Source organism: Geotrypetes seraphini, chromosome 1 (assembly GCF_902459505.1).
Source record: "Geotrypetes seraphini chromosome 1, aGeoSer1.1, whole genome shotgun sequence".
Classification (NCBI taxonomy): Eukaryota; Metazoa; Chordata; class Amphibia; order Gymnophiona; family Dermophiidae; genus Geotrypetes; species Geotrypetes seraphini.
This window is the reverse complement of record NC_047084.1, coordinates 459,559,801-459,584,432: the sequence shown is the minus strand read 5'-3', so window position 1 is coordinate 459,584,432 and position 24,632 is coordinate 459,559,801. Positions and strand designations below refer to the sequence as shown.

Below are 24,632 nucleotides of genomic sequence, written 5' to 3'. Positions count from 1 at the left end.
ATTGTACATTAATAATAATCTCTCTGAAAGTTTTAGTTTGCGGAGGGGAGTTAAACAGGGATGTCCCTTGTCTCCTTTGCTTTTTGATATTGTATTAGAACTCTTGTTATTAACTATTCAATAGGCAAAGGAGATACAGGATATTCCTTATTCAGATCGGGAATATAAGGTCTCTGCTTATGCAGATGATATATTGCTTCATTTGAGGAATCCTGAAACATGATGTAAGAGAAATGTGGAAAATTTTCAGGATACAAAATAAATTGAAGTAAATCAGATGTTCTTCCTATTAATGTTCATTGCACAAAAGGATTATTTGAAAAATTCTCCTGTCTATGGAAAGAGGATGGAATAAAATATTTAGGCATTTGGATAAAAAACACACTGGATGAAACAATGAAAGTGAATGAAAAAATTTTATTACAGAAGATAACAGAAATGTTGTGAGCAATGGAATCCTTTACATCTTTCTCGGTGGGGGAAGTCCAAACTATTAAAATGATGATATTGCCTGTGGTATGTTATCAAATGGGAATGCTACCAGTTTTTTTTCAGGGGTCCTTCTATAAAAAGTTAAATAGTATTCTTACAAAATTTATTTGGCTGGGTAAAACTCCTAGAGTATTTAATATCAAATGTTTTATTATTTGTACACTTGATGTAAGATTAAAAATAAATAAAGAATTTTTTAAAAAACCCCAAAACAACTCCTAGAGTTGCCTTAGTATCTTTACAAAAACCAATTACAGATGGGTATGGCTTGGACACGTAACAGGATGGTCGGGTGAAGTGAGAGCTCCTTGAAGACAAACTATTTTTTGAATATTATAAGCTACAAAATGTAATTTTCAAAGTTTAAAGGTGATAATTTCTATTCAAGATAGCATCGGGCAAGCATAACAAAAATGATTTGGCTGGAATAGGAACTGGATCTGGCAGTATTAAAAGATCAAAACCGGAGCCTGCAACTCCTTTGAAAGTTCCACTAACAACGGAAGAAACTGACAGTAATGATATTATTACTGAGCTCCGGCAGATCAAAGCAATAGTAATGGACAATGCTAAAAAGATACAGGTGGTTATAGATGAAGTTGCCTGCCTCACTAAAAGAATGGACGTCATTGACATAAAGCTGAATAATTTGGAAAAGAGGACAGACGGTTTGGAGGCAGAATCACTGCAACATAAAATAGATAGAAAAGAAATTGAAGCTTTAAAAAGGGATCTTGAGGATACTGCTAATCGTGAGAAAAGGAATAATTTGAGAATTATTGGGCTCCCGGAAGAGGTGGAAAAAAATGACCCAATATCTTTCCTGGAAAAATTCTTGCCAAAAGTATTGCCCCTAAAAACAAAATTCCCCTTTCGAGTTTGAAAGAGCGCACAGGATCCCGGCGCAAAGGACAAATAAGCAGAGAGGACCAGGAACATTAATTTTCAAGCTGCTTAGACATCAGCAAGTTATAGAAATATGTCAACTAGCAAAAGAAAACAGAAATCTTAAATGTCAGGACTCGAAGATACATATAGTACCTGACTTTGCTAAGGATACAGCTTTTAAAACGAAACAGTTACTTGATTTACATCCACAGCTCAGGTCTTTTTGGAGCTAAATATGTATTACTGTACCCTGCAATAATGCGGGTCACCTATGCAAACAAAACATTGAATTTTGTAGATCCGAAAAAGTTGCAATACTTTTTAGATCAGAATGAACAGCCTATGTCTTCTTAATTTGGGGCATTTATTTTACCTTTGTTTGCATTTTATTCATTTGAAGTTACATTTTAGAATGTGACTTTTGCATTTTATGATGATTGGTTTGGTGTGATGGACATATGGCAACAACGTTGAGAATATTTACTTTTTACATATACAGTATACAGCTTCTGTTAATATTAGAATCCTGGCACGAACAAGTTTGTAACAGTCACAGAAGTGCCGCTGATGGATTCTAAAAAGGAATTTTGTGGTGCAAGAAGAACACACTTCTTATTTTACTCTACTATTTAGATTTGATTTTCAGCAAAAATGATAACTTGCTATGAATTGTATAGTCTTATGTACCGTGCTCTTTGGACTTTTAAATGGGAGAATTGTTTCTCTTCTGCATAGACTTGGATTGGCTCTGAACCTTTGAGGAAGCTGATTGGTGCTCTGCACTTCCGAGTTTGCTTAATGCTGGAAAGATCGGAGGTGTGTCCAGAGGAATTCAACCTTATTTCAGTTTTGAGGAAGAAGAAGTGTCTTTGATGAACAGACAAGTTTTGTTTTTGAAACACGAAAGAGGAAAGAGTGCGGTGGAACTCTGAAAACTTGGATCGCTCTGCACTGCGAAATGAAGATCACCACAGTACTATACTGAGTAACTATATTTTACATATGAAATGGAACATACTAGGCCTGGATTAATTTTAGTCAATAGTTCTGGTGTGGCTTCGGTTGAAAATATTTCGTCAATCCACAGTCAGGGATATTATACTACATTAACTTTGTTTTTTACTTTGGATTTTTCACTTATGCAGAGTATGGACCTTCACTTGTATGGGCCATAGTTTAGATACATGCAAAAGAGATCAGACTTGAGAAAAGTTTATTGGTATTTTTCATGCACATACTTAGGTACATGTGTTTTAACATTTTCTTCTTAGAATTTTGATATCAGGTTATATGGGAATGATCTGAGGATAGGTTAATTAATTATATACAAAACTAAAGTGGGTCTTGATTGGACATTATTAATTTATAGAGTTGGATTTGATTTCATAAGCTTTTTTTAGTTAAAGGTTTAATGTAAAATAATAAATGGGTGGGTATTCAAATGGGAAGAGGTATTTACTAATCTTTAAACTTAAGAATAATAACAGGGGCGTGGCTTAACGCGAACACAAGATGGAAGTGTGATCGCAACGCTCCTCTTCAAATAGGCAACGATTTAAAAATAATTTTATCCTCTTACTGCTGAATTCGGGGAGAAACAAGTCTAATTGATACTTGAAATTCTGGTAACTGATATTGACCTCCTCCGCCGAAATCGAGACAGATCCTGAGAGAAGAGAGCCGAAAATAAAATTGCCGGGTTTTTTTTCTCAGTGCTGGATCGGCGCGGCATCGGGGCAGATAACTGACAGAGAGAAAAAAAAAACACCTTTCAACGGAGAAAATCTGATAATACAGTTGATATTGAGGGAAGACCTGAAAGGAAGGAGACAGTGAGGTTGTTTTTTGCCGGCTTTTCTCTGTGTTGATGAGGCACGGAAGTGAGTAATGGCTGTTGAAAATTTGAACTGACAGAAGTTTACAGATTTCTCAGTGCTGGAGCGACGAGATATTGAAACTTATAAACATATCAGAAGAAATAATTTGAAAACCGCCGACACTGAAGAAAGGCTGAGGGGAAGGTAATTGCTTCATTTACCGGCTTTTTACTGTGCTGATATGGCGAGGTAGTGATGGTAGGCTAATAAAAATTGAATGGCCAACGGAGAAAAAAGGAAAGTTTCAATGCCGTTTTAAAAACTAGTGCTGTCAATGCTGCAACTGTGTAAGAAACTGAAACAGGAAGAAAATAAAAAGAAAATCTGTTTTTCAGTCACCGGTTTTTTTTTTTAACTGGAAAGATATAGCACAGAAGGCAAATTACTGACAGTTCCACAATACTGAGGAGGAAAAGGTTACAGTTTAACCCTTTCAGGACCATAAGGATCGTAGGCCAATTTTTGTGGTTTTGATGACATTTTTATGGTAAAAAGGGCTTGCAGATGCCAAAAAATTGATTTGTTTTGTGAAATATCATTATTTTTTTTAAAAAAAATCACACTTCTGGCTTATGGACAGTGTGGCAAGTGAATCTTCTCGTCAATCTGGCAACGACGCTAATGAATGAATGTCGGAACCAGTTTGTTTACATAAAGGCAGTATCATATGGAATCCGTACATATCAAATTTAGAACTGTAGACTATCCCAATCAAAATTTATAGGATTTTAAAGTTATGGGACAAATATGTCCCTTGGTCCTGAAAGGGTTAAAACTACCTTCCTTCACAAAAACTGAAATAAAGTCCTGAGAGAAAGGAATCTAAAAAGATCTATTACTTCCTCAACGGATTTATATCTGTGCTGAAGACAAGCTCTTTCACTGGACAAAGTGGTTGAAAAAAAAAAAAAAAAAAAAAATTGCTGTGGAGAAGTAAAATCGGAAAAAAGGAAAAAAAGAGAATCAAGAAAGGTGCAGGAGAATGGCAAGCACCCGACAAGGAAAAAATGAAACCGGTATGTCTGCAAAAAGGCAGAAGCAGGATCAAATAACACCAAGCAAGATCCCACTTCCTGCTGAAGAACCTGACATTTTGAGTAAAGCAGAAGTTATGGAAGAACTAAGACAAATTAAACAAATGCTTAAGGAAACTGTAACCAATATGTCTGAAATGAAGGAAGAAATATTGAACATCCACAGACAAATGGAAGTTAATAATAAAAGAACAACTGTATTAGAATCTAAAATGGAGGTCATAGAAGGTGAAGCAAAAAGATGCAAAAATGACAGTCTGGAACTGAATAAATTGAAAGATCAACTGGAAGACTATGAGAATCGAGGAAGAAGGAAAAATATTAAACTTTTTGGAATACAAGAAAATTTAGAAGGAAAAAATGCTATACATTTTCTAGAAAACTTAATTCCAAAAATATTACAACTGGATTTAAAACAACCACTAGAAATAGAAAGAGCGCATAGGATCCCAGTTAAAAATGTAGAAAATCAAGGCAGGCCAAGACCACTAATATTCAAAATGCTTAGATACCAACAAGCATTAGAAATATTAAATGCTGCCAAGAAAGACAAAAATCTAAATTATAAAAGATCCAGAATTTGGTTTTTGCCGGACTTTGCTAAAAACACAGCAAATAAAAGAAAGAGACTATTAGACATGAGACCACAATTAAAAGAAAAAGGATATAAATATGGATTATATTATCCGGCAAAAATGAGAGTATCATCTGGAGATAAATCCTTGTATTTCGAAGATCCAGAAAAACTAAAAGCCTTTCTTTCTAAATCGGAACCTATGACATTTTAACATAAAACATTAAGAATGGTTTTGATGATATTGTGAAAAATTATAAAAGTATGAGATATTGAAATACTGAAGAAAGAAAAATATGATCTAAAGAAAAGACAATAAAAATATAAAGAGAGAAAGAATAAGATATAGAAAAAATATTAATACCATGTTAAATATATGTTTAAGATAAAATTTTATGATGTAATTTATAATACTAGGGAAATATAAATTAAAAATTGATAAATGGATAAAGATACATTAATGAAATGTTAGAAGTAAAAAATGACTAAAGATATTAAAGGTTAATATAGATAGATAGAAGAGGATGTTGATTGAATATTTGTTGCCTAGAGGGGAGGAGAATGTTCGGGTTGCAGTTCCAATGTGTATCCTTAAGCAGTCATTATATTGGGTGGGAAAGGGAGGGAAAAAGAAGATATTTACTAGAATGATTAAGGAAAAAATAAATAAGGGATTGAACACTTCAAGGGTAAATATGTGTGTCATAAAAAACATTTTTTGGATTCTAAATATGAAGGAAGAGGGGAAGAAGATTATACTGATAAGCTTTAAAATATATAATGTCTTTTAAGATATACTCTATTAATGTCAATGGCCTGAATCATGTAATCAAAAGAAAAAAGGTATTAGCATTTTTAAAAAAGCAAAATGCAGATATTTACTGTCTGCAGGAAACTCATCTTAATACAAAAGAATCACAGAAATTAACGGGTGGGTGGGTAAAAGAATGTTTTTTTGCTCCAGCAGAGGGTAAAAAAGCAGGGGTAGCAATTCTTATAAATAAAAAATGTATGGCCAAGATAAAGGTAATAAATTCAGACCCACATGGAAGATGGATACATGTTGATATAGATATGGGAAATAATGCCCTGACGCTGTTTAATATATATGCCCCTAATTCGAATCAATCAGAATTTTTTAAAAAATTACAGAATATGTTGTTACCACTGGCTACTTCTAACTTAGTGGTGGCTGGAGATTTTAATGCTGTAATGGATCCATTATTGGATAAAAAACCAAGTAAAAATATAAAATCTTTAGGTTTAAATAATCTGGCTCAATCCTGTGATTTGAAGGATATATGGCGAATTCTTCATTTTATTGATCAGGAATTTTCATTTTGTTCACAGGTTCATAAATCATTTTCAAGAATAGATTATATTTTTGTTTCAACAAATGAAGTGCAACAGGTGATTAAAGCTTCCATAGATCCTATTATTATTTCAGATCATGCAGGAATATGGATAGAATTACAATTGGATAAATTGGAAAAGGGTAGACCTCTTTGGAGATTTGATAATGCACTGCTTGTGGATAATAAATTTTTGGAAAATTTTAAAACACAAATTAATGATTTCTTTCAAATCAATTTAGTGGAGGATACATCTATTGAGAATGTATGGGATGCATTTAAAGCAACTATGAGGGGTAATATTATATCATATTCAGCTTTTATTAGGAAACAGAATAAAATGCAATATATAGAATTAGAAAAAGAAATTAAAATATTAGAAGCTAAATTGATAAACAAATGGGAAAATGAGATATTGCAAGCTCTTTTGAAAGCAAAAGTTAAATATAATGAATTAACTTCAAAAATGATAAGAAAGGATTTGTTTTCCAAACAAGCAGTGTATTATGGAAATTCTAATAAGGCGGGGAGAATATTGGCAAATTATCTTAAAGCAAAAAAAAGGAAAACTAATGTTAATGGAATAAAAGATGATAATGGTATAATAACAAATCAAACAGATATAATTTTAAAACAATTTCTAAAATTTTATAAAGATCTGTATTCTTCTGAGCCTTATTTGGAGAGACAAAAAGATGGTAAAAATTTTTTAGATTTAATTAATGGACCTAAGGTTCCTGATCATATAAAACGGAGTTTAGATGAACCTATATCATTAAAAGAATTAGAAACAGCATTGAGATCTCTTAGAGTTGGATCCGCTCCAGGTGGTGATGGTTATACAGTAGAATTTTATAAAACATTTCAAAATATCCTTTCCCCACATTTACTAAATTTATATCAAACACAACTTATAAAAGGTGATATTAAAGGTACTATGGCTGAATCAATAATTATTGTTTTGCCTAAGCCAAATAAAGATCCTACTTTGGTTTCGAACTACAGGCCTATATCTTTAATAAATGTAGATAATAAACTTTTGGCGAAAATTTTGGCTTTGAGATTAGCCAAAGCTCTCCCACATATTATAGATATGCATCAGACGGGTTTCGTTGCTAAAAGACATTCCTCTAATAACTCTAGATTATTATTTCATATGTTAAATTTATCAAAAAAAATAGATGAACCAACTTTTACAGTTTCCTTGGATGCAGAAAAAGCGTTTGATAGGGTAGAATGGAATTTTATGTATCAAGCTTTAGAATGGTTTGGTATAGGTTCTGGATTTATACAAATGGTAAAAACTTTGTATAGCTTCCCGATTGCAAGATTAAATATTAATAATATGATATCTGATGGATTTCAATTGCGGAGGGGAGTTAGACAGGGTTGTCCTTTATCTCCTTTGTTATTTGATGTTATATTAGAACCCTTATTATTAGCAATACAACAAACGGGGGAGGTACAGGGTATTCCATATTCAGATATGGAATATAAAATTTCGGCTTATGCTGATGATATTTTGCTTTATTTGAAAAATCCAGAATCTACCTTATCTTCTTTATTGGAATTAATTGATAAGTTTGGTAAATTTTCAGATTATAAAATTAATTGGAATAAATCTGAAATTATACCCTTAAATGTTCATTGTGTAAAAGGATTATTTGACGCTTTTCCGTTCATATGGAAAGAAGAAGGATTTAAATATCTTGGCATTCAAGTTAAAAATACAATTGAAGATACCGTAAAAGAAAATGAAAAATTTGTATTAAAAAAAGTTACGGAGTTATGTGAGCAATGGAACCCCTTACATATTTCTTGGTGGGGGAGAGTTCAAACTATTAAAATGATGATTTTGCCTGTAGTTTGCTACCAAATGAGTATGATACCTATTTATTTTCAGGGGTCCTTTTATAAAAAGCTTAATAGCATTTTAACGAAATTTCTTTGGCTTGGTAAAACACCTAGAATAGCCTTAGTAACTTTGCAAAAATCAATTAAGGAGGGAGGGGTAAATTTTCCAAATTTTTATAGGTACCATCAAGCCTATATTCTACGTCAGGGTATGTATTGGATCCTCCCAGAACTTATAGATAATGCACCAGATTGGTTATATTTGGAATGGCGCCTTATGTTTCCCCTAAATTTAGTTCACCTTCCAAGTATTAACATGCCTAGAAGATACAGAGAAAATAAAATTTTAATGGATACTTGGAAAACGTTGAGATTTATAAGTAAATTAACACCTATCCCAATAAACAAATCAACTAATCAATCTCTATGGATAAACTCCAAGATCAAAATTGGCGGAGCTCAAATCCTTTGGAAGAACTGGATTATAGCAGGCATTAGATCTTTAGATGACGTTATTTCAGAAGGTAAACTGCTGGATTTTTCACAATTGCAACATAGATTTGGTCTTAATAAAACACAAAGTTTTAAATGGTTGCAATTGAAGCAGGCCATTCAGGTTGGGTTCCCTGAATGGAAAACATTGAATAATCAATATAGTTTAAAGTTCTTATGTTTTCAAGCAGACTTCCTAGGACATCAAGCCGCATTGTGGTATAAATTAATATCTGGATATTTGAATAAAAAACCAAAAAATGGTCTAAGAGATATTTGGAGCATTGAGATTAAGCATCAAATTAATGCATCTCAATGGCCACTAATTTGGTCTTGGAGAATGAGATGTACAGTGTCAGCATCTATGAAACAAACTTGGTTCTTTTTATTACATAGAGCTTTTTGGACCCCTACACGTTTGCAAAAATTAGACAGTTCTAAGTCCAATAAATGCTGGCACTGTAATCTGGAACCAGGGACATTAGATCACTTACTGTATCATTGTCCCTACATTAAAAGTTTTTGGAATTCAATTTGGCCACAAATTAATAAATTGATGGAAAATCATATAGCAATATCATATGATACGATATTATTTGGAATGATGATGAGGAAAAAAAGTCAAATTTCACCAGAAAATAACAAGCTTTTATTAATTATGACAGGGGTTGCCATTCAGCATATAACCAATAATTGGAAGAATTATAATAACCTAAATTATACATTTTGGTGGAATACAATATGTCATATATTTAAAATGGAAAGAACAATAGCAATACAAAGAGGGACATATACTAAATTTATAAAAATATGGGGGCCATTGACAAAATACTGCAATGAATAAATAGTAGGATTTCTCTTCTTCTTTTCGTCTTTTAAATATCTTTTTTGTGACGCACATAGAGGGGGGGTAATGAAAATAACTTATACATAATATGTTATAATATGTTATACAATATGTAATGTATGAATGAAAAGTAATAGAAGGGTGGGGGGAGGGAGAAGGGATAAAAATATATTTAGAATATGATGTATTAAATATAAAAATGATATTGTGTATTTATCAATTGTATTTTAATATTTTGTACAATTTATGTAAAATTTGAAAATTAAAAATAATATATGAAAAGTAATAGAAGGGTGGGGGGAGGGAGAGGGAGAAAAATATATTTAGAAATATGATGTATTAGATATAAAAGTGATATTCTGTATTTATCAATTGTATTTTAATATTTTGTACACTTTATGTAAAATTTGAAAATAAAAAATAATAAGTAAAAAAAAAAAAGAATAATAACATCTAAGATTTATATTTATATCAATTAAAATGACTATAATTAATAAAATTAAAGACAATAGTTGATCATAAGAGAAAGTGCAGTTTTTCAAATTATATATAAGTATATTATTCTTTTTAAATGTTAGGGTTTATTTATTTGAAGAGTTCATTATTATGAATTGTTTATTTTTAAGAAGGTGTTTAAAAATCTGAATTTTATATATTGCTTAATATTTATGAATCATATTTATGGTCAAATATTTTATTGAGCACAGCCAAAACACCAACAGAGAAGTAAAACAGTACAAACATGCTCAACATTTTATAGTAAAGAACCCAGTCTCCACACCTACACCCCCCCTCGATGAAACCCCACCCCACCCCCAAACGACCCCCCTAAGCCCCCCCCCCGGGGGTCCTACTTCCAAGTACATAGCAAAGAGAAAACACCAAAGGAAACAGGCATACCATGTGCAACTGAAGGGGACATAAAACAGAAATTCAACAATTAAGCAAACGACTGCGAGCCAAAGGAGTCATGGTAGTCCAAAATGGTTCCCAAGTGCGCTGAAAGATGTGACCTGGGAGAGAAGAAAAATCTGTTACATCTCTTCTCTCCCATGTCACAAGAGTAATCATCCGACAGCGCCAAAGGGAATAGTCCGGAGTGACATCCTCAAGTCATTTCAACAAGATACATTTCAGGGCAGCAAGGACAGTCCATTTAAGGAAAGGAGCAACCCCCCTTTTACGAGGATGATAATGACGAACAACACCAAATAATAATAAAGGGGAGCGTTGAATTGTAATGTCCCAAATGTGCTCCACAAAAACAAATATTGCAGTCCAAAAATCCTGAACATTAGGGCAAGTCCAGAACATATGTCCCAAGCCTGCTTCTGGAGCCTGGCAACGAAGACAGGCAGCGGTCTCTCGAAGTCCAGATAGATAAGCCCTCTTGGGAGAAATGTATAAACGGAAGACCAATTTATAGTGTTGCTCCCAAAAGGTGGTATATTTTCGAAAGGCAGGCAACCTATGGACATGAATCATATTTATAATTAGGTAGCTTATGATGGTAGCTAATTTAATATATTACAATGGCTTGTAAGGAGTTTTTTTTGGTACCTGATTTCAAATTTGCATTTCCAAGTTCTCATTATTAATTGGGGTGGGATGGGATATTATATTTTGGATCTTAAATATGGGGAAAATTATTTATTACTAAATATTAATTACAAGTTGATTTATAGGATAAAGTGTTTATTTTAAATTATAATCTCGTATAATGGATTTTAAGATATTTTCTTTAAATGTTAATGGTTTCAATCATCCGACAAAAAGAAAAAAAAAAAAGACATTATTGTTTTTAAAACAGCAAAATGTGGATATCTGCTATATTCAAGAAACACATCTGTCAGATATAGAATCTAAAAAACTAGAAGGTGGCTGGGTCAAGCATTGTTTTTTTCCCCCTGCTGTTGGTAAAAAAGCTGGTGTTGCAATTTTAGTGAATAGGAAATGTAATGCTTTGTTTAAATCAAAGGCTTCAGACCCCTTAGGAAGATGGGTATATGTGGAAATAAGCATGGGAAATATTACAATACTTCAATGTATATGCCCCTAATTTGAACCAAAATGAATTTTTCAAGACTCTACAACAATTGATACTACCACTGGATACTTCTAAATTAGTTGTGGCTGGGGATTTTAATGCTGTTATGGATTCTTTGATGGATAAAAAAAACCTAGCAAAATCATGAAATCATTAGGATTAAGGTAGATAATTTTGCACAGTCTTGTGATTTGAAAGATATTTGGCGACTACTTCATTTTGATGGTCAGGAAGTTTCATTTTGCTCCCATGTTCATAAATCGTTTTCAAGAATAGATTACATTTTTGTTTCAAATCAATTGGTACAACTGTAACACAAACCTCCATAGATCCAATTATTTTGTCTGATCATGGAGAGGTGTGGATTGTACTCAAAATTGTACGTCAAGATAATAGACCTATATGGAGATTTGATAATACATTGCTTGTAGATTCAACATTTTGTGAGGACTTTCAATTAAAAATAAGATTATTTCCAACTTAATACAACAGAAGAAATCTCTATGGAAACCTTATGGGATGCTTTTAAGGCTACCATAAGAGGTCAAATTATCTCTTTTTCGTCATATCTTAAAAAGCAGATCAAAAGACAATATTCCGAATTGGAACAAGAAATTAAACTTTTGGAGTCAAAATTGATAGATAAGTGGGAATATTCTACTTTGCATGCTCTTTTAAAAGCTAAATGTAAATATAATGAGATTTCTTCTAAATTGGTAAGGAAAGATGTATTCTCTCAATAAGCTTTGTATTATGGAAATTCAAATAAGGTGGGAAGATTGGCAAATTATCTTAAGGCAAAAAAAAAAGGAAGACAAAAATAATTGCCATTAAGGATAAAAAAGGTGATATTTACACTCAAATTGAACCTATTTTAAAACAATTTTTAAATTATTATAAAGCACTTTATTCTTCTGAGCCTTATTTAGACAAAGGAAAAGATGTCCAGCAGCACCATTCCCTCCCCCCATACCAGTTCCCTGTGCACCTGCCCCTGTGTCTTTCTTCTTGTCTTTCTGTCCCCCTTCCTCCCTCTGTCTGTGTGTCCAAAGCAGCATTCCCTTCCCCTCCATTTCCCTCCCCCACACCAGTTCCCTGTGCACCTGCCCCTGTGTCTTTCTTCTTGTCTTTCTGTCTCCCTTCCTCCCTCTGTCTGTGTGTCCAAAGCAGCATTCCCTCCCCCCACACCAGTTCCCTGTGCACCTGCACCAATGTCTTTCTTCTTGTCTTTCTGTCTCCCTTCCTCCCTCTGTGTGTCCAAAGCAGCATTCCCTCCCCCTCCATTTCCCTCCCCCCACACCAGTTCCCTGTGCACCTGCCCCTGTGTCCTTCTGTCTCCCTTCCTCCCTCTGTCTCTGTCCAAAGCAACATTCCCTCCCCCTTCCATTTTCCTCCCCCCCACACCAGTTCCCTGTGCAGCAGCATTATTGTTTCCTCTACCCCCTTTCCCTTCCCACAGTCGCGACTACAAACGCGGGCCCGAGTTCTTTGCCAGCCCCCCCTTCCCTTCCCTTCCCGCGGGTCCGACTACACATGGCGATTCAAGCAGCGTGTCCAGCGGTCTTCACACGCTGCTTCGGGTCCTTCTACTGGCCTGATTTACTCTGGCACGTCCGGAGCAAATCAGGGCAGTAGAAGGGCCCGAAGCAGCGTGTGAAGACTGATGAACACGCTGCTGAAATCGCCAGTCGGGGCCGCGGTAAGGGAAAGGGGGGGTGGCAAAGGACTTGGGTGTCGGGCAGCGGAAAACTTCTTCTACCTTGCCTCTCCTCCACCGTCGGGAGTCAGCGCCAGGAGCTTTAATGGCTGGTGGTTCCGCGTTGAAAGAATCCCGCGCCTCTTTGAAAACTGTCACGCCGCTGGAGGCGGGAAGCGACGGAGAGGGCAGGGGTGAGCCGCGCATGTGCACTTCCTAGCTACAGCTCACAGAAAATGGACGCACGTTTAGGAAGTGCGCATGCGCGGCTTACCATTTTATTATATTAGATACATGGAAAACCTTAAGATATGTAAATAATCTAACACCTATTCCAATTCACAAATCAACAAATCAAACTATTTGGCTAAACTCCAAGATTCAAATTGGCGGTTTTAAGATCATCTGGAAGCATTGGATGGCGGCAGATATACATACAATAGAAGACGTTTTGTCAAATGGTAAATTGCTTGAGTTTTCACAGTTGCAACATAAATTTTGGTCTTAGTAAATCACAAAGTTTTAGATGGCTGCAACTGAAGCAGGCCTTTCAGATAGGGTTCCCTGAATGGAAAAATCTCACTAATCAATATAGCTTGGAATTCTTATGCTTTCAGGTGGACTTTCTGGGGCACCAGGCTGCACAGTATTACAAATTAATATCTGGATATATGATTTAAAAAAATCAAAAACTGGCCTTCGGGACTTTTGGAGCATTGCGATTAAGCATCAAATTACTGCGTCTCAATGGTCACGAATTTGGTCTTGGAGGATGAGATGTACAGAGTATCTGCATCTATGAGACAAACTTGGTTTTTTCTGTTACATAGAGCTTTCTGGACCCCTGTTCGTTTACAAAAATTAGATAGCTCTAAGTCTAACAGATGTTGGCATTGTCATCTCGAAGCTGGGACTTTAGATCATTTATTATTCTATTGTCCATGTATTTTGGCTTTTTGGAAATCAATTTGGGGCCAAATAAATAAGTTGTTAGAAAATCCGGTAGCCTTGACATATGATACTATTTTATTTACCATGTCAATGAGAGCGAAAAGTCAGATTTCTTAAAAAAACAATAAGCTTCTATTTATTCTGACTGGAATTGCCATTCAACATATTACATTCAATTAGAAAAATCAGAGTAGATTAAATTAGTTTTTGGTGGAGTTCTGTATGTCATATTTATAAAATGGAAAGAACGTTAGCCACAGAGAGGATATTTTGGTAAATTTCGAGATGTTTGGGGACCATTAACAGACTTTTGTAATGAGGGGATAGGGATGGGTGGGAGGGATGATTTTTTGATATATTAATAGAATGTATATTGTATAATATAATATAAATGAATATTTTTGATGTGATAGGGATGGGAGGGGAGGTTAACTTTCATGAATGTCAGTTGATAATAGTAATACAAGTGATGTTTTTTTAATTCAAATGTTATTTCTTGATACACTTGATGTAAGTTGAAAAATGAATAAAAATTATAAAAAAACACACAAAAAAAACAACCAATTACAGAGGGAGGGGTTAATTTTCCCAATTTTTAAAGGTATCATCAAGCTTATATTTTGCGCCAAGGTATGTATTGTGTCCTCCCAGAGCGCATTGAAAATATCCCAGATTGATTATGGTTGAAATAGCGACTCATTTTCCCTCTGTGATTATGCCATGTTCTCAGTATCAAAATGCCTAGATTATATAAAGAAAACAGAATACTAGTAGATACGTGGAAAACCTTACGATATGTCAATAATTTAACACCTATTCCAATTCACAAATCAAACTATATGGCTAAACTCCAAGATTCAAATTGGCAGATTTAAGGTCATCTGGAAGCATTAGATGATAGCAGGAATACGTACTTTAGAGGATGTTATATCTAATGGTAAGCTGCTTGATTTTTCACAGTTAAACATATATTTGGACTTAATAAATCAGTTATAGATGGTTGTAATTGAAGCAGGCCATTCAGGTGGGGTTCCCTGAATGGAAAAATTTAAATAATCAATATAGTATGGAATTTTAAAAAGATTTGGGGGCCATTGACAAATTATTGCAAAGATTAGACACCATTATCCACTGAAAGTACACTTATACATAGGGGGGAGGGTATAAAGTTATATTAAAGTTTTGATCAATAGATAAGAATATAATATTTATATGATATTTTTAATTAAAATATTTGTGGAAAAGGTGGGGAGGGTATAAATTTATGTTTTTAAGATGATGTTAGAAGAAATACAAGTGATGTTTACAAGGTTTAAATCAGGGGTGTCCAACCTTTTGTCTTCCCTGGGCCGCATTGGCTGGAAAAAAATGTTTCTGGGGCCGCACAAATGCGCAAACGCTGCAGCAAGACAGAGGAGGGAGCCAGCAAGACGGTAAACACTCAGTGGCAGCAGAGGAAAACACTGCATTGCCCTCGACCAGGGCCGCATGCGGCCCTCGGGCCACAGGTTGGACACCCCTGGTTTAAATGATGTAATATTGTGTTCTTGATATAAGATGGAAAACTGAATAAAGAATTTGGAAGGAATTCTTATGCTTTCAGGTAGACTTCCTGGGGCTGCACAGTGATATAATTGTTAGCTGGATTTATAAATTAGAAACAAAAACTGGTCTTAGGGACATTTGGAGTATTGAGATTAAGCACCAAATTTCTGCATCTCAATGGTCACGAATCTGGACTTGGAGGTTGAGATGTACAATGTCAGCATCTATGAGACAAACTTGTTTTTTTCTGTTACATAGAGCATTAAGGACCCCTGTTCGGTTACAAAAGTTAGATAGCTCCAAGTCAAATAAATGTTGGCATTGTCATCTCGAAGTAGGGACTTTAGATCATTTATTGTTTTATTGTCCACTTATTTTGGCTTTTTGGAAATCAATATGGGACCAAATAAATTGTTTGTTGGAAAATCATGTGGCATTATAGCACAGTTACTTACCGTAACAGGTGTTATCCAGGGACAGCAGGCATATATTCTCACATGTGGGTGACGTCATCTACGGAGCCCCAATGCGGAAGCATTTTCAAGCAAACTTGATTGAAGATTTAAGTTTGCTCTGCTGCTCCACGCATGCGTGCCTTCCTGCTCCACTAGGGGGTGCATCCCCTCGTGGTCTCCAGTTCACTTAACTAGCCAAGAAGCCAACCTCGGGGAGGTGGGTGGGTTGTGAGAATATATGCCTGCTGTCCCTGGATAACACCTGTTACGGTAAGTAACTGTGCTTTATCCCAGGACAAGCAGGCATGATATTCTCACATGTGGGTGACCTCCAAGCTTACTGAAGAGGGATGGAGGGAAGTTGGCAATTTAAGCAAATAGATTTCGCAACACCGATTGGCCGAACCGGCCATCGCTTCTGGACAGGGAGTCCAGACAGTAGTGGGAGGTGAAGGTATGAACCGAAGACCATGTGGCAGCCTTGCAGATTTCCTCAATAGGTGTTGACCTGAGGAAGGCTACGGAGGCTGCCATCGCTCGGACTTTGTGTCCCGTTACTCGACCATGCAGCGCGAGACCAGCCTGAGCGTAGCAAAAGGAGATGCAATCGGCCAACCAGTTGGACAAGGTGCGTTTGGAAACTGGGTGGCCTAACCGGTTTGGGTCGAAGGACAAAAACAGTTGTGGGACTTTCCGGTGTGGCTGAGTGCGTTGGAGGTAAAAGGCCAACGCTCTTTTGCAGTCAAGAGTGTGGAGCGCCACTTCTCCGGGGTGAGAGTGGGGCTTGGGAAAAAACACAGGTAAGACAATGGACTGATTGAGATGGAAATCAGACACTACTTTAGGTAGGAACTTTGGATGGGTGCGGAGTACCACCTTGTCGTGATGGAATACCGTGAAGGGTGGGTCCGCTACCAGCGCTTGTAGCTCACTAACCCGCCGTGCGGACGTGAGTGCAAGTAGGAAAATTACCTTCCAAGTGAGGAATTTTGGATGGCATTTGTCTAGGGGCTCAAATGGGGGTTTCATTAGTTGAGCCAGAACCACGTTAAGGTCCCAAACCACCGGGGGAGGTTTGAGAGGGGGGTGGACGTTCAGCAGGCCCTTCATGAAGCGAGTGACTAAGGGATGGAGCGAGAGGGCTTTCCCTTCCAGAGGCTGATGAAAGGCCGCAATCGCACTGAGGTGTACTCGAATGGAGTTGGTCTTTAGGCCGGAATGAGATAGTTGAAGTAGATAGTCAAGGACCAGGGGGACGGGGACCGACACCGGGTCCTGGCTGTGGGAGGAGCACCAGGTTGAGAATCTGGTCCACTTTTGGGAGTAGCAGGTTCTCGTCGAGGTTTTTCTGGAGGCCTCCAATATCTCCTTGACTGATTGAGACACGGGGAGAGCAGTCAGGGGGAGAGAAACCAAGCATTCAGATGAAGAGATTGAAGATTGGGATGTAACAGTGAACCCTGACCCTGTGACAGTAGAGAGGGAAACAGAGGCAGAGGCAGTGGATCTCTGACACTGAGTTGAAGTAGAAGGGAAAACCACGGCTGGCGTGGCCAGCGAGGGGCAATCAGGATCAGGGTGGCTTGTACTGTTTTCAGGTGGACAAGCGTCCGCAGTATCAGAGGGAACGGCGGGAACGCGTACAGGAACCTTCCCTCCCAATCGAGGAGGAAGGCGTCGGCCTCGAGCCGGTCCGGGGAGTATATCCGGGAGCAGAAGAGAGGCAGCTTGTGATTGTGAGGGGACGCGAACAGGTCTATTTGAGGCGTCCCCCACCGTTCGAACACTCCTCGTAGGGCCTGAGAGTGTAGTGACCACTCGTGTGGCTGGAGGAGGCGGCTGAGTCTGTCCGCCAGGCAGTTTTGTTCTCCTTGTATGTACACCGCCCGAAGGAAGGTGTTGTTGGAGATTGCCCATTTCCAGAGGCGCAGGGCTTCCCGGCAAAGGGGCCAAGACCCTGTGCCCCCTTGTTTGTTTACGTAGTACATCGCTACTTGATTGTCGGTTCGGATGAGAACCACTCGGTCGCGGAGCAGATGTTGGAAGGCTACTGCTGCGAGGTAGATGGCCCGGAGTTCTAGCACGTTGATGTGGCAGCGGCGGTCTTGTGCTGACCACATTCCTTGGGTGCGCAGGCCGTCCAGATGGGCTCCCCAAGCGTACTCCGACGAGTCCGTGGTGAGTACCTTGCTGTGGGGTGGGGTGAGGAAGAGCAAACCTTTGGAAAGATTTGAAGAGTCGGCCCACCAGCGGAGCGATCGTTGCAATGAAGGAGTCACTGTCACGGAGCGGTCGATCGGGTCCCGGTCTTGACGCCATTGAGACGCCAGGGTCCATTGAGGGATTCTCAGATGGAGGCGGGCGAAGGGTGTGACATGGACGGTGGAGGCCATGTGGCCCAGGAGGATCATCATCTGTCGGGCTGATACTGAGGTCAGCCGAGAGATCCTTCGGCTCAGACTTACTAACGCCTCCAGGCGCGGAGGGGGGAGGAAGGAACGGAGGCGAACCGTGTCCAGCGTGGCCCCGATGAACTGTAGGGATTGTGAGGGGCGTAGTTGAGATTTTGGGAAGTTTATTTCGAACCCCAGACTTTGTAGGTAGGTAATAGTCTGTTGGGTCGCTGAGATAGCCCCTTCTTTGGACGGGGCTTTGATTAGCCAGTCGTCCAGGTAGGGGAATACCTGGAGGCCCTGGGAGCGTAAGGTTGCTGCTACCACCACGAGGCACTTGGTGAAGACCCGAGGTGATGATGCTAGTCCGAAGGGGAGGACTCGGTATTGTAGGTGCCAGTCCCCTACTTGGAAACGCAAAAACTTGCGGTGAGCGGGGTGCACTGGGACATGTGTGTACGCCTCCTTGAGATCGAGGGAGCAGAGCCAGTCGCCCTCGTCGATCAGGGGGTAGAGTGTTGGTAGTGAGAGCATCCGAAACTTTTCCCGTACCAGGAATTTGTTGAGGCGTCTCAAGTCTAGTATTGGGCGTAGGTCTCCCGTTTTTTTCGGTACCAGAAAGTAACGGGAGTAGAAGTCCTTCCCCCGTTGGTCGGGGGGGACCTTCTCCACAGCTCTCAGGCGAAGCAGGTCTCGAGCTTCGGAGAGGAGTAGAGGTAGCTGAGTCCTGTTGGGAGGGCAATTCCTTGGGGGGTTGTCCGGGGGAATGGCCCGAAAGTTGAGAGAGTACCCTGATGAGATCACGCCAAGGACCCATGCGTCCGTCGTGAGTTGTTCCCAGCGAGGGTAAAAGGCTTTGAGTCGACCTCCGATGGGAAGGCGGCCTGGGACTATGGCGGAGGGGGCCCGCCCCCTTCCGCGTGTCCCGTCAAAAGGACGGGGATGGTTTGGTGGTCGCGGGCGGTTGGGACTTGGGCATGGCCCTGTGATGGGCTTGCGGACGTCTGGGTGGGGGCCGCGAGAAAGCAGGGGTGGACTTTTGTGGGTAGCGGCGCGGAGGGGCCCTGTATGGCCTGGGCGCTGGCGGTTTGGGCTTTTGCCGGACAAGGGAGGCAAATGAGCGTTCATGCTCGGAGAGGCGTTTTGTCGCCGCCTCGATAGTGTCATCGAACAATTCCTTTCCCACGCAGGGGAGGTTAGCTAACCGGTCCTGTAAGTTGGGGTCCATGTCGACCAGGCGCAGCCAAGCTAGTCGGCGCATGGCGATAGCGAAGGCTGCTTCTCTGGAGGAGAGTTCGAAGCCATCGTAGGCCGCGTGGAATAGATGAAGTCGCAGGTTGGAGAGGGACTCTAAAAGCAGGCCGAACGTTTCCTGCCGGGAGGCCGGTAGGTCAGTCTCAAAGGCTCTCAATAGTCCAATGAGGTGTTTGAGGTATGATGTGAAGGTGAAAGTGTAGCTTTGCACCCTAGAGGCCATCATTGCGTTTTGGTATAGTCTCCTGCCGAACTTGTCCAGGGTTCGGCCTTCCCGGCCTGGGGGTACCGCTGCTGAGACCCGGGACGGGTGAGCCTTTTTCAAGGAGGATTCCACTAGCAGCGATTGGTGGGAGAGCTGTGGTTGCTCGAATCCCGGATAAGGTACTGTGCGGTACTTGGCCTCCATTTTGGAGGGTACGGCCGTGACCATGTAGGGGGTCTCCAGGTTCCTGAAGAAGGCCTGTTGGAGTACCGGGTTAGGTGGTAAGCGAAGGGACTCTCTGGGCAGTGATGGCATATACAGCTCCGCCAGGTACTCCTTAGAGTATCTGGAGTCGGACTGGAGATCTAAGTCCAATGCGTGGCCCATGTCTTGGACAAAGCGAGTGAAGGATGGGCGAGATGTCCCCGGAGCCCCGTGCGGGGTCAGGGAACGAGACCTTCGCCGGGTGGAGAAGGATAAGGAGGCTTCCCTCGAGTATCGAGGTTCATGCTCTGATCCATGCTCCGAGGTTGGGGAAGCACTGTGAGAGTGTTCCGGGGTTGTCGATCTTCGGCGTCTCGAGTCGTCCTTCGGAGACGATGCCGGGGTTAGGGGTACCGATCGATGTCGAGTTGGTGACCTCGATCCGGACTCCCTCGGAGAATGCGTCCGGGGGGGAGTTCGGAGGATACGCGGGTTGGAGAGTGATAACTCAGCCACCCTTAGTGGTCCTGTACGAGGTGTGGGAGAACGGCCTCGTAGGGTTGGTGAACCTCGGGCCTTCTTGGAGGTACGGCGGTTCGAGGTTTCTGTCGTTCTAGCCCGACGTTTTGCCCCTCGGCGGTGCGCAGAGGGGGAACGTCTCGGGCGTCTCGGCGAGGAGTCCGAGGAGGATGGGATGCGGCGAGGATTGCGCACCTTTCCTCGAGGTTGTTCGGTGTGAGGCTCAGGTTGGTCTGGCACATTCGAGGTCGAGGCCGATTGAAACTGGGCCATTGCAGCGGACAGCTCCGACGTGATCATCGCTCGGAGTAGGTCCTGGAAGACGGGCACGGACAGCATCGAAGGCATGTCCCCTGCCTCTGTGCGCTCCACCGGGGGCGACCTCGTATCAGAGTATTCCCGTGTGGTGGAGGCACGGCCCGAAGGCTTGGAGGGCTTAGACGGGGCTGTAAGCATGGGGCTTCCGCCATGCGTCGCCGTTGTCCCCGAGGCTGGCTTCTTCGCTGTTACAAAACCTGAAGAGGGAAGAGGGGACTTACCCGGAGCCGAGGCTTTCTGTTGTCCCGAGGGCTTCGGGGTTGAGTCTCGAGGCGATGCCGAGGTTTCCGGGGCCGAGGTCAAGGCCGGGGCCGAGGCCAGGGCCGACCTCGAGGCCGAAGTGGGGGGTTGGTCCGGGGTGAAGAGATTCGCCATGCGGGCTTTTCTTCGGCGGAGGGCCCGGTTTTGGAAAATAGCGCACTGGGGGCAGGAGTCGGTTGGATGAGTCGCCCCCAGACAAAGGATGCACCGGCGATGCGGGTCTGTGAGAGAAAGAAGCCGCTCGCACCGGGTGCACTTTTTAAAGCCGGTCAAAGGCCGGGACATTAAATCGAAAGTAGCCGCGGCTCGATTAGCCACGCGGCCACGGGGACCCGGAAGCCTCCGGGTCGTTGAAAACGAAGCAGGAATCAAGTAAAAAGGTAAGGAATTCGCGCACAGCGACTTAATCGTGAAAAAACAAGAAAAAAATCGCGGTGCTAGAAGGCAGTTGGGGCAAAGCCTGAAAAACACGTCTTCTAGGCTCGCGGAAAATTTTGAACTGGAGACCACGAGGGGATGCACCCCCTAGTGGAGCAGGAAGGCACGCATGCGTGGAGCAGCAGAGCAAACTTAAATCTTCAATCAAGTTTGCTTGAAAATGCTTCCGCATCGGGGCTCCGTAGATGACGTCACCCACATGTGAGAATATCATGCCTGCTTGTCCTGGGATAACCTATGATACGGTGTTATTTGGCATATCAATGAGAGCTAAAAGTAAAATATCATCTAAGAACAACAGGCTTTTATTAATAATGTCAGGAGTTGTCATAAAACAAATTACGAGCAATTGGAAGAGGCTTAACTATAGTTTTTGGTAGAATTCATTGTGTCATATGTATAAAATGGAAAGAACTTTAGCCATTTAGACAGGGAATTTTAAGTCCTTTCATGAATCTGGAAACCACAGGATGAGCAGAGAGGGGTATCCCTTCGAAAGGCTAATGAAAAGCAACTATTGCACCGAGATGGACTCGAATGGATGAGGATTTGAGGCTTGATTGAGATAAATGCAACAGGTAATCCAAAACCGAAGACAAGGAGGTAGATTGAGGCTCTTTGTGGTGAATGGTGCACCAAGTAGAAAATCTAGTCCATTTCTGGTTGTAACATTGCCGAATGGTAGGCTTCCTGGAAGCCTCTAAAATGTCCTGTACAGATTGAGAAAACTGTAGAGTGGCAGTTAGGTTGAGAGGTACCAAGCTGTCAGATGTAAAGACTGCAGGTTGGGATGAAGTAGAGACCCTGAATCTGTATAAGCAGAGAGGGAAACACTGGTAGAAGTAGTGACTCCTTGCTGCTAAGCTGAAGTAGAAGGCAGTACCAGGGTTGTCTGGACCACCGAGAAGCTGTCAGAATCATGGTGGCATGGTCTCGTTTGAGTTTGATGAGTCTTGAGAATGAGAGGGAATGGAAGGAACACATAGAGAAACTGATTCGTCCATTCCAGAAGAAAAGTATCTGCCTTGAGGCAGTGAGGAGAGTTTATTCTGGAGCAGAATTGAGGCAGTTTGTTGTTGTGGGGAGACGCAAAGAGATCTATCTGGAGTCCACCACTGAGAAAAAATGTGATGGAGAGGCGAGGAATTGAGTGTCCATTTGTGAGTTTGCAGAAGATGACTCAATTTGTCCGCCAGACAGTTTTTCTCACCTTGAATGTAGACCGCTTTCAGAAAGATGTTGTGAAGGATTACCCAATTCCAAACCTTCTGAGCTTCCTTGCAAAGAAAGAGAGATTCTGTTCCTCCCTGCTTGTTGATGTAGTACATGGCAACTTGGTTGTCTGTGCAAATGAGGACTATTTGATCGTGAAGAAGATGATGAAAAGCCTTGAGAGCATTGAAGAACGCTCTGAGTAGAGGTATGCACAGGGATCGCGGGAATCCTGCGGGTCCCGTGGGGATCCCCCAAGTCAACAGGATTCCCACAGGGACCCCTTCCAGGCCCACAGGACTCCCAAGGGGATGGATCCGGGGTTCCCATTCCAAGACCTACCTAATGTTGATCATTGAAATTTTCAAGTTGAGACTGGTCCGGGTCCAGCGCTGCAGGAGGAACAGCCATATATTACAGCTATATATTACTTCATGCAGTTGGATTTCCATATGTCCATACTATGTAATGTGTTTCATTTATGGCGACAGGTAACTTTTATGGGGGATGGAGGAGATTCTTCATGGGGACGGGTGGGGATGGAGAGGATTTTGATGGAGACGGGTAGGATTTCTGTCTCTGCGCAACTCTAGAGGGGAAGCTATCCTGATATACAAGTTTGTTCTCACTCTCCACCTGCTGGTAGCAATGAAGTATATAACCCATTCGTAAGGACTATACCAGTCTACCAGGCGCTACAGAAGTGCCAGTTAAACAAAAAATACAGTAAATTACAGCAAATTTAAAGGGAAAGCAACCCTACAGACTGGCACTACCTCAGGATGTTTTTTTGGTTTTTTTTGAGAACAGACTCCACTTGGCTCTCAAAGAAGTATGCCTTACCTGAAAGGGGGGGGCAAGGCTTACTGCTGAGGCACCTCTACAAAAATGTTGGGGAGGGACCCAGCATGAGACCCGCTGGGTTCAACACCTATGAGGTTGGACGGACCCCCAATAGGGCCCATCCAAGCTCAGTCTGGCACAAAAAACAGGGACCAGAAGCCCTAACAAATTCCAACAGCCCTAACCAAGGAAGATACAAGTCACTCACACCTGTGGGACAGAGAAAGACTGATGGAATTAGGGAGAGTCACCTATTATGTACTATTCCAAAGTTTTGTCTCAGTCTCCACCTGCTGGTCATGATGAGATATAATCCATCTGTCAGGACTATACCAGTCCACCAGGCGCTACAGAATCACCATTTCCCTGTACAGTATCTCAGTTCACATGTTAATACTGACCCTTCTTTCAAGAAGCTGTAAGACAAGCCAAAGGCTAAATGTGATAGGCAGACACTGCCAACAGAAACTACCATTTTCACATCTGAAGGACAGTGTCAAAGAGGAATTTAAAAAAAAAAAAGAAAAAGGAGACACCACACACACAGTGCTCATATAAGCATTATAGAACCAGTGCCCAATATCAAATCCTAAAGAGATTAACCATAAACTGCCAAAAGGCTGAGAACTCACCATTGCCACTGAAAACCTCTTTGGGAGTCATCAAGCTGGTGCTGGAAGGAAAAATGTGAAACAAAATAAGTCACTTATTGCCTGAAAGGAGTGAGATGAGCATGCAGGACTGCTCCTATGATAGGGTGAATTCAGGACAACCATCCTGACCTGTGCATTTGGAATATCCTAGTGGATTCAGGACAACCATCCTGATCTGTGTATTTGGAATATCCTAGTGGTTATAGTAGGAGGCTAAAGAACCAAGGA

At 40.8% G+C, this 24,632-nt stretch overlaps 1 protein-coding gene across 2 annotated transcripts in view; it reads right to left on the bottom strand.

Annotated features, from left to right (window-relative positions):
* Positions 1-24,632, bottom strand: part of ATP6AP1 (ATPase H+ transporting accessory protein 1) — a 61,886-nt gene that overhangs the window by 18,775 nt on the left and 18,479 nt on the right. For both annotated transcript variants that reach the window (XM_033922771.1, XM_033922761.1), the window contains exon 5: positions 24,384-24,424. In XM_033922771.1, the coding sequence (XP_033778662.1) occupies positions 24,384-24,424 (41 nt within the window). The remainder of the gene's footprint in view (positions 1-24,383; positions 24,425-24,632) is intronic.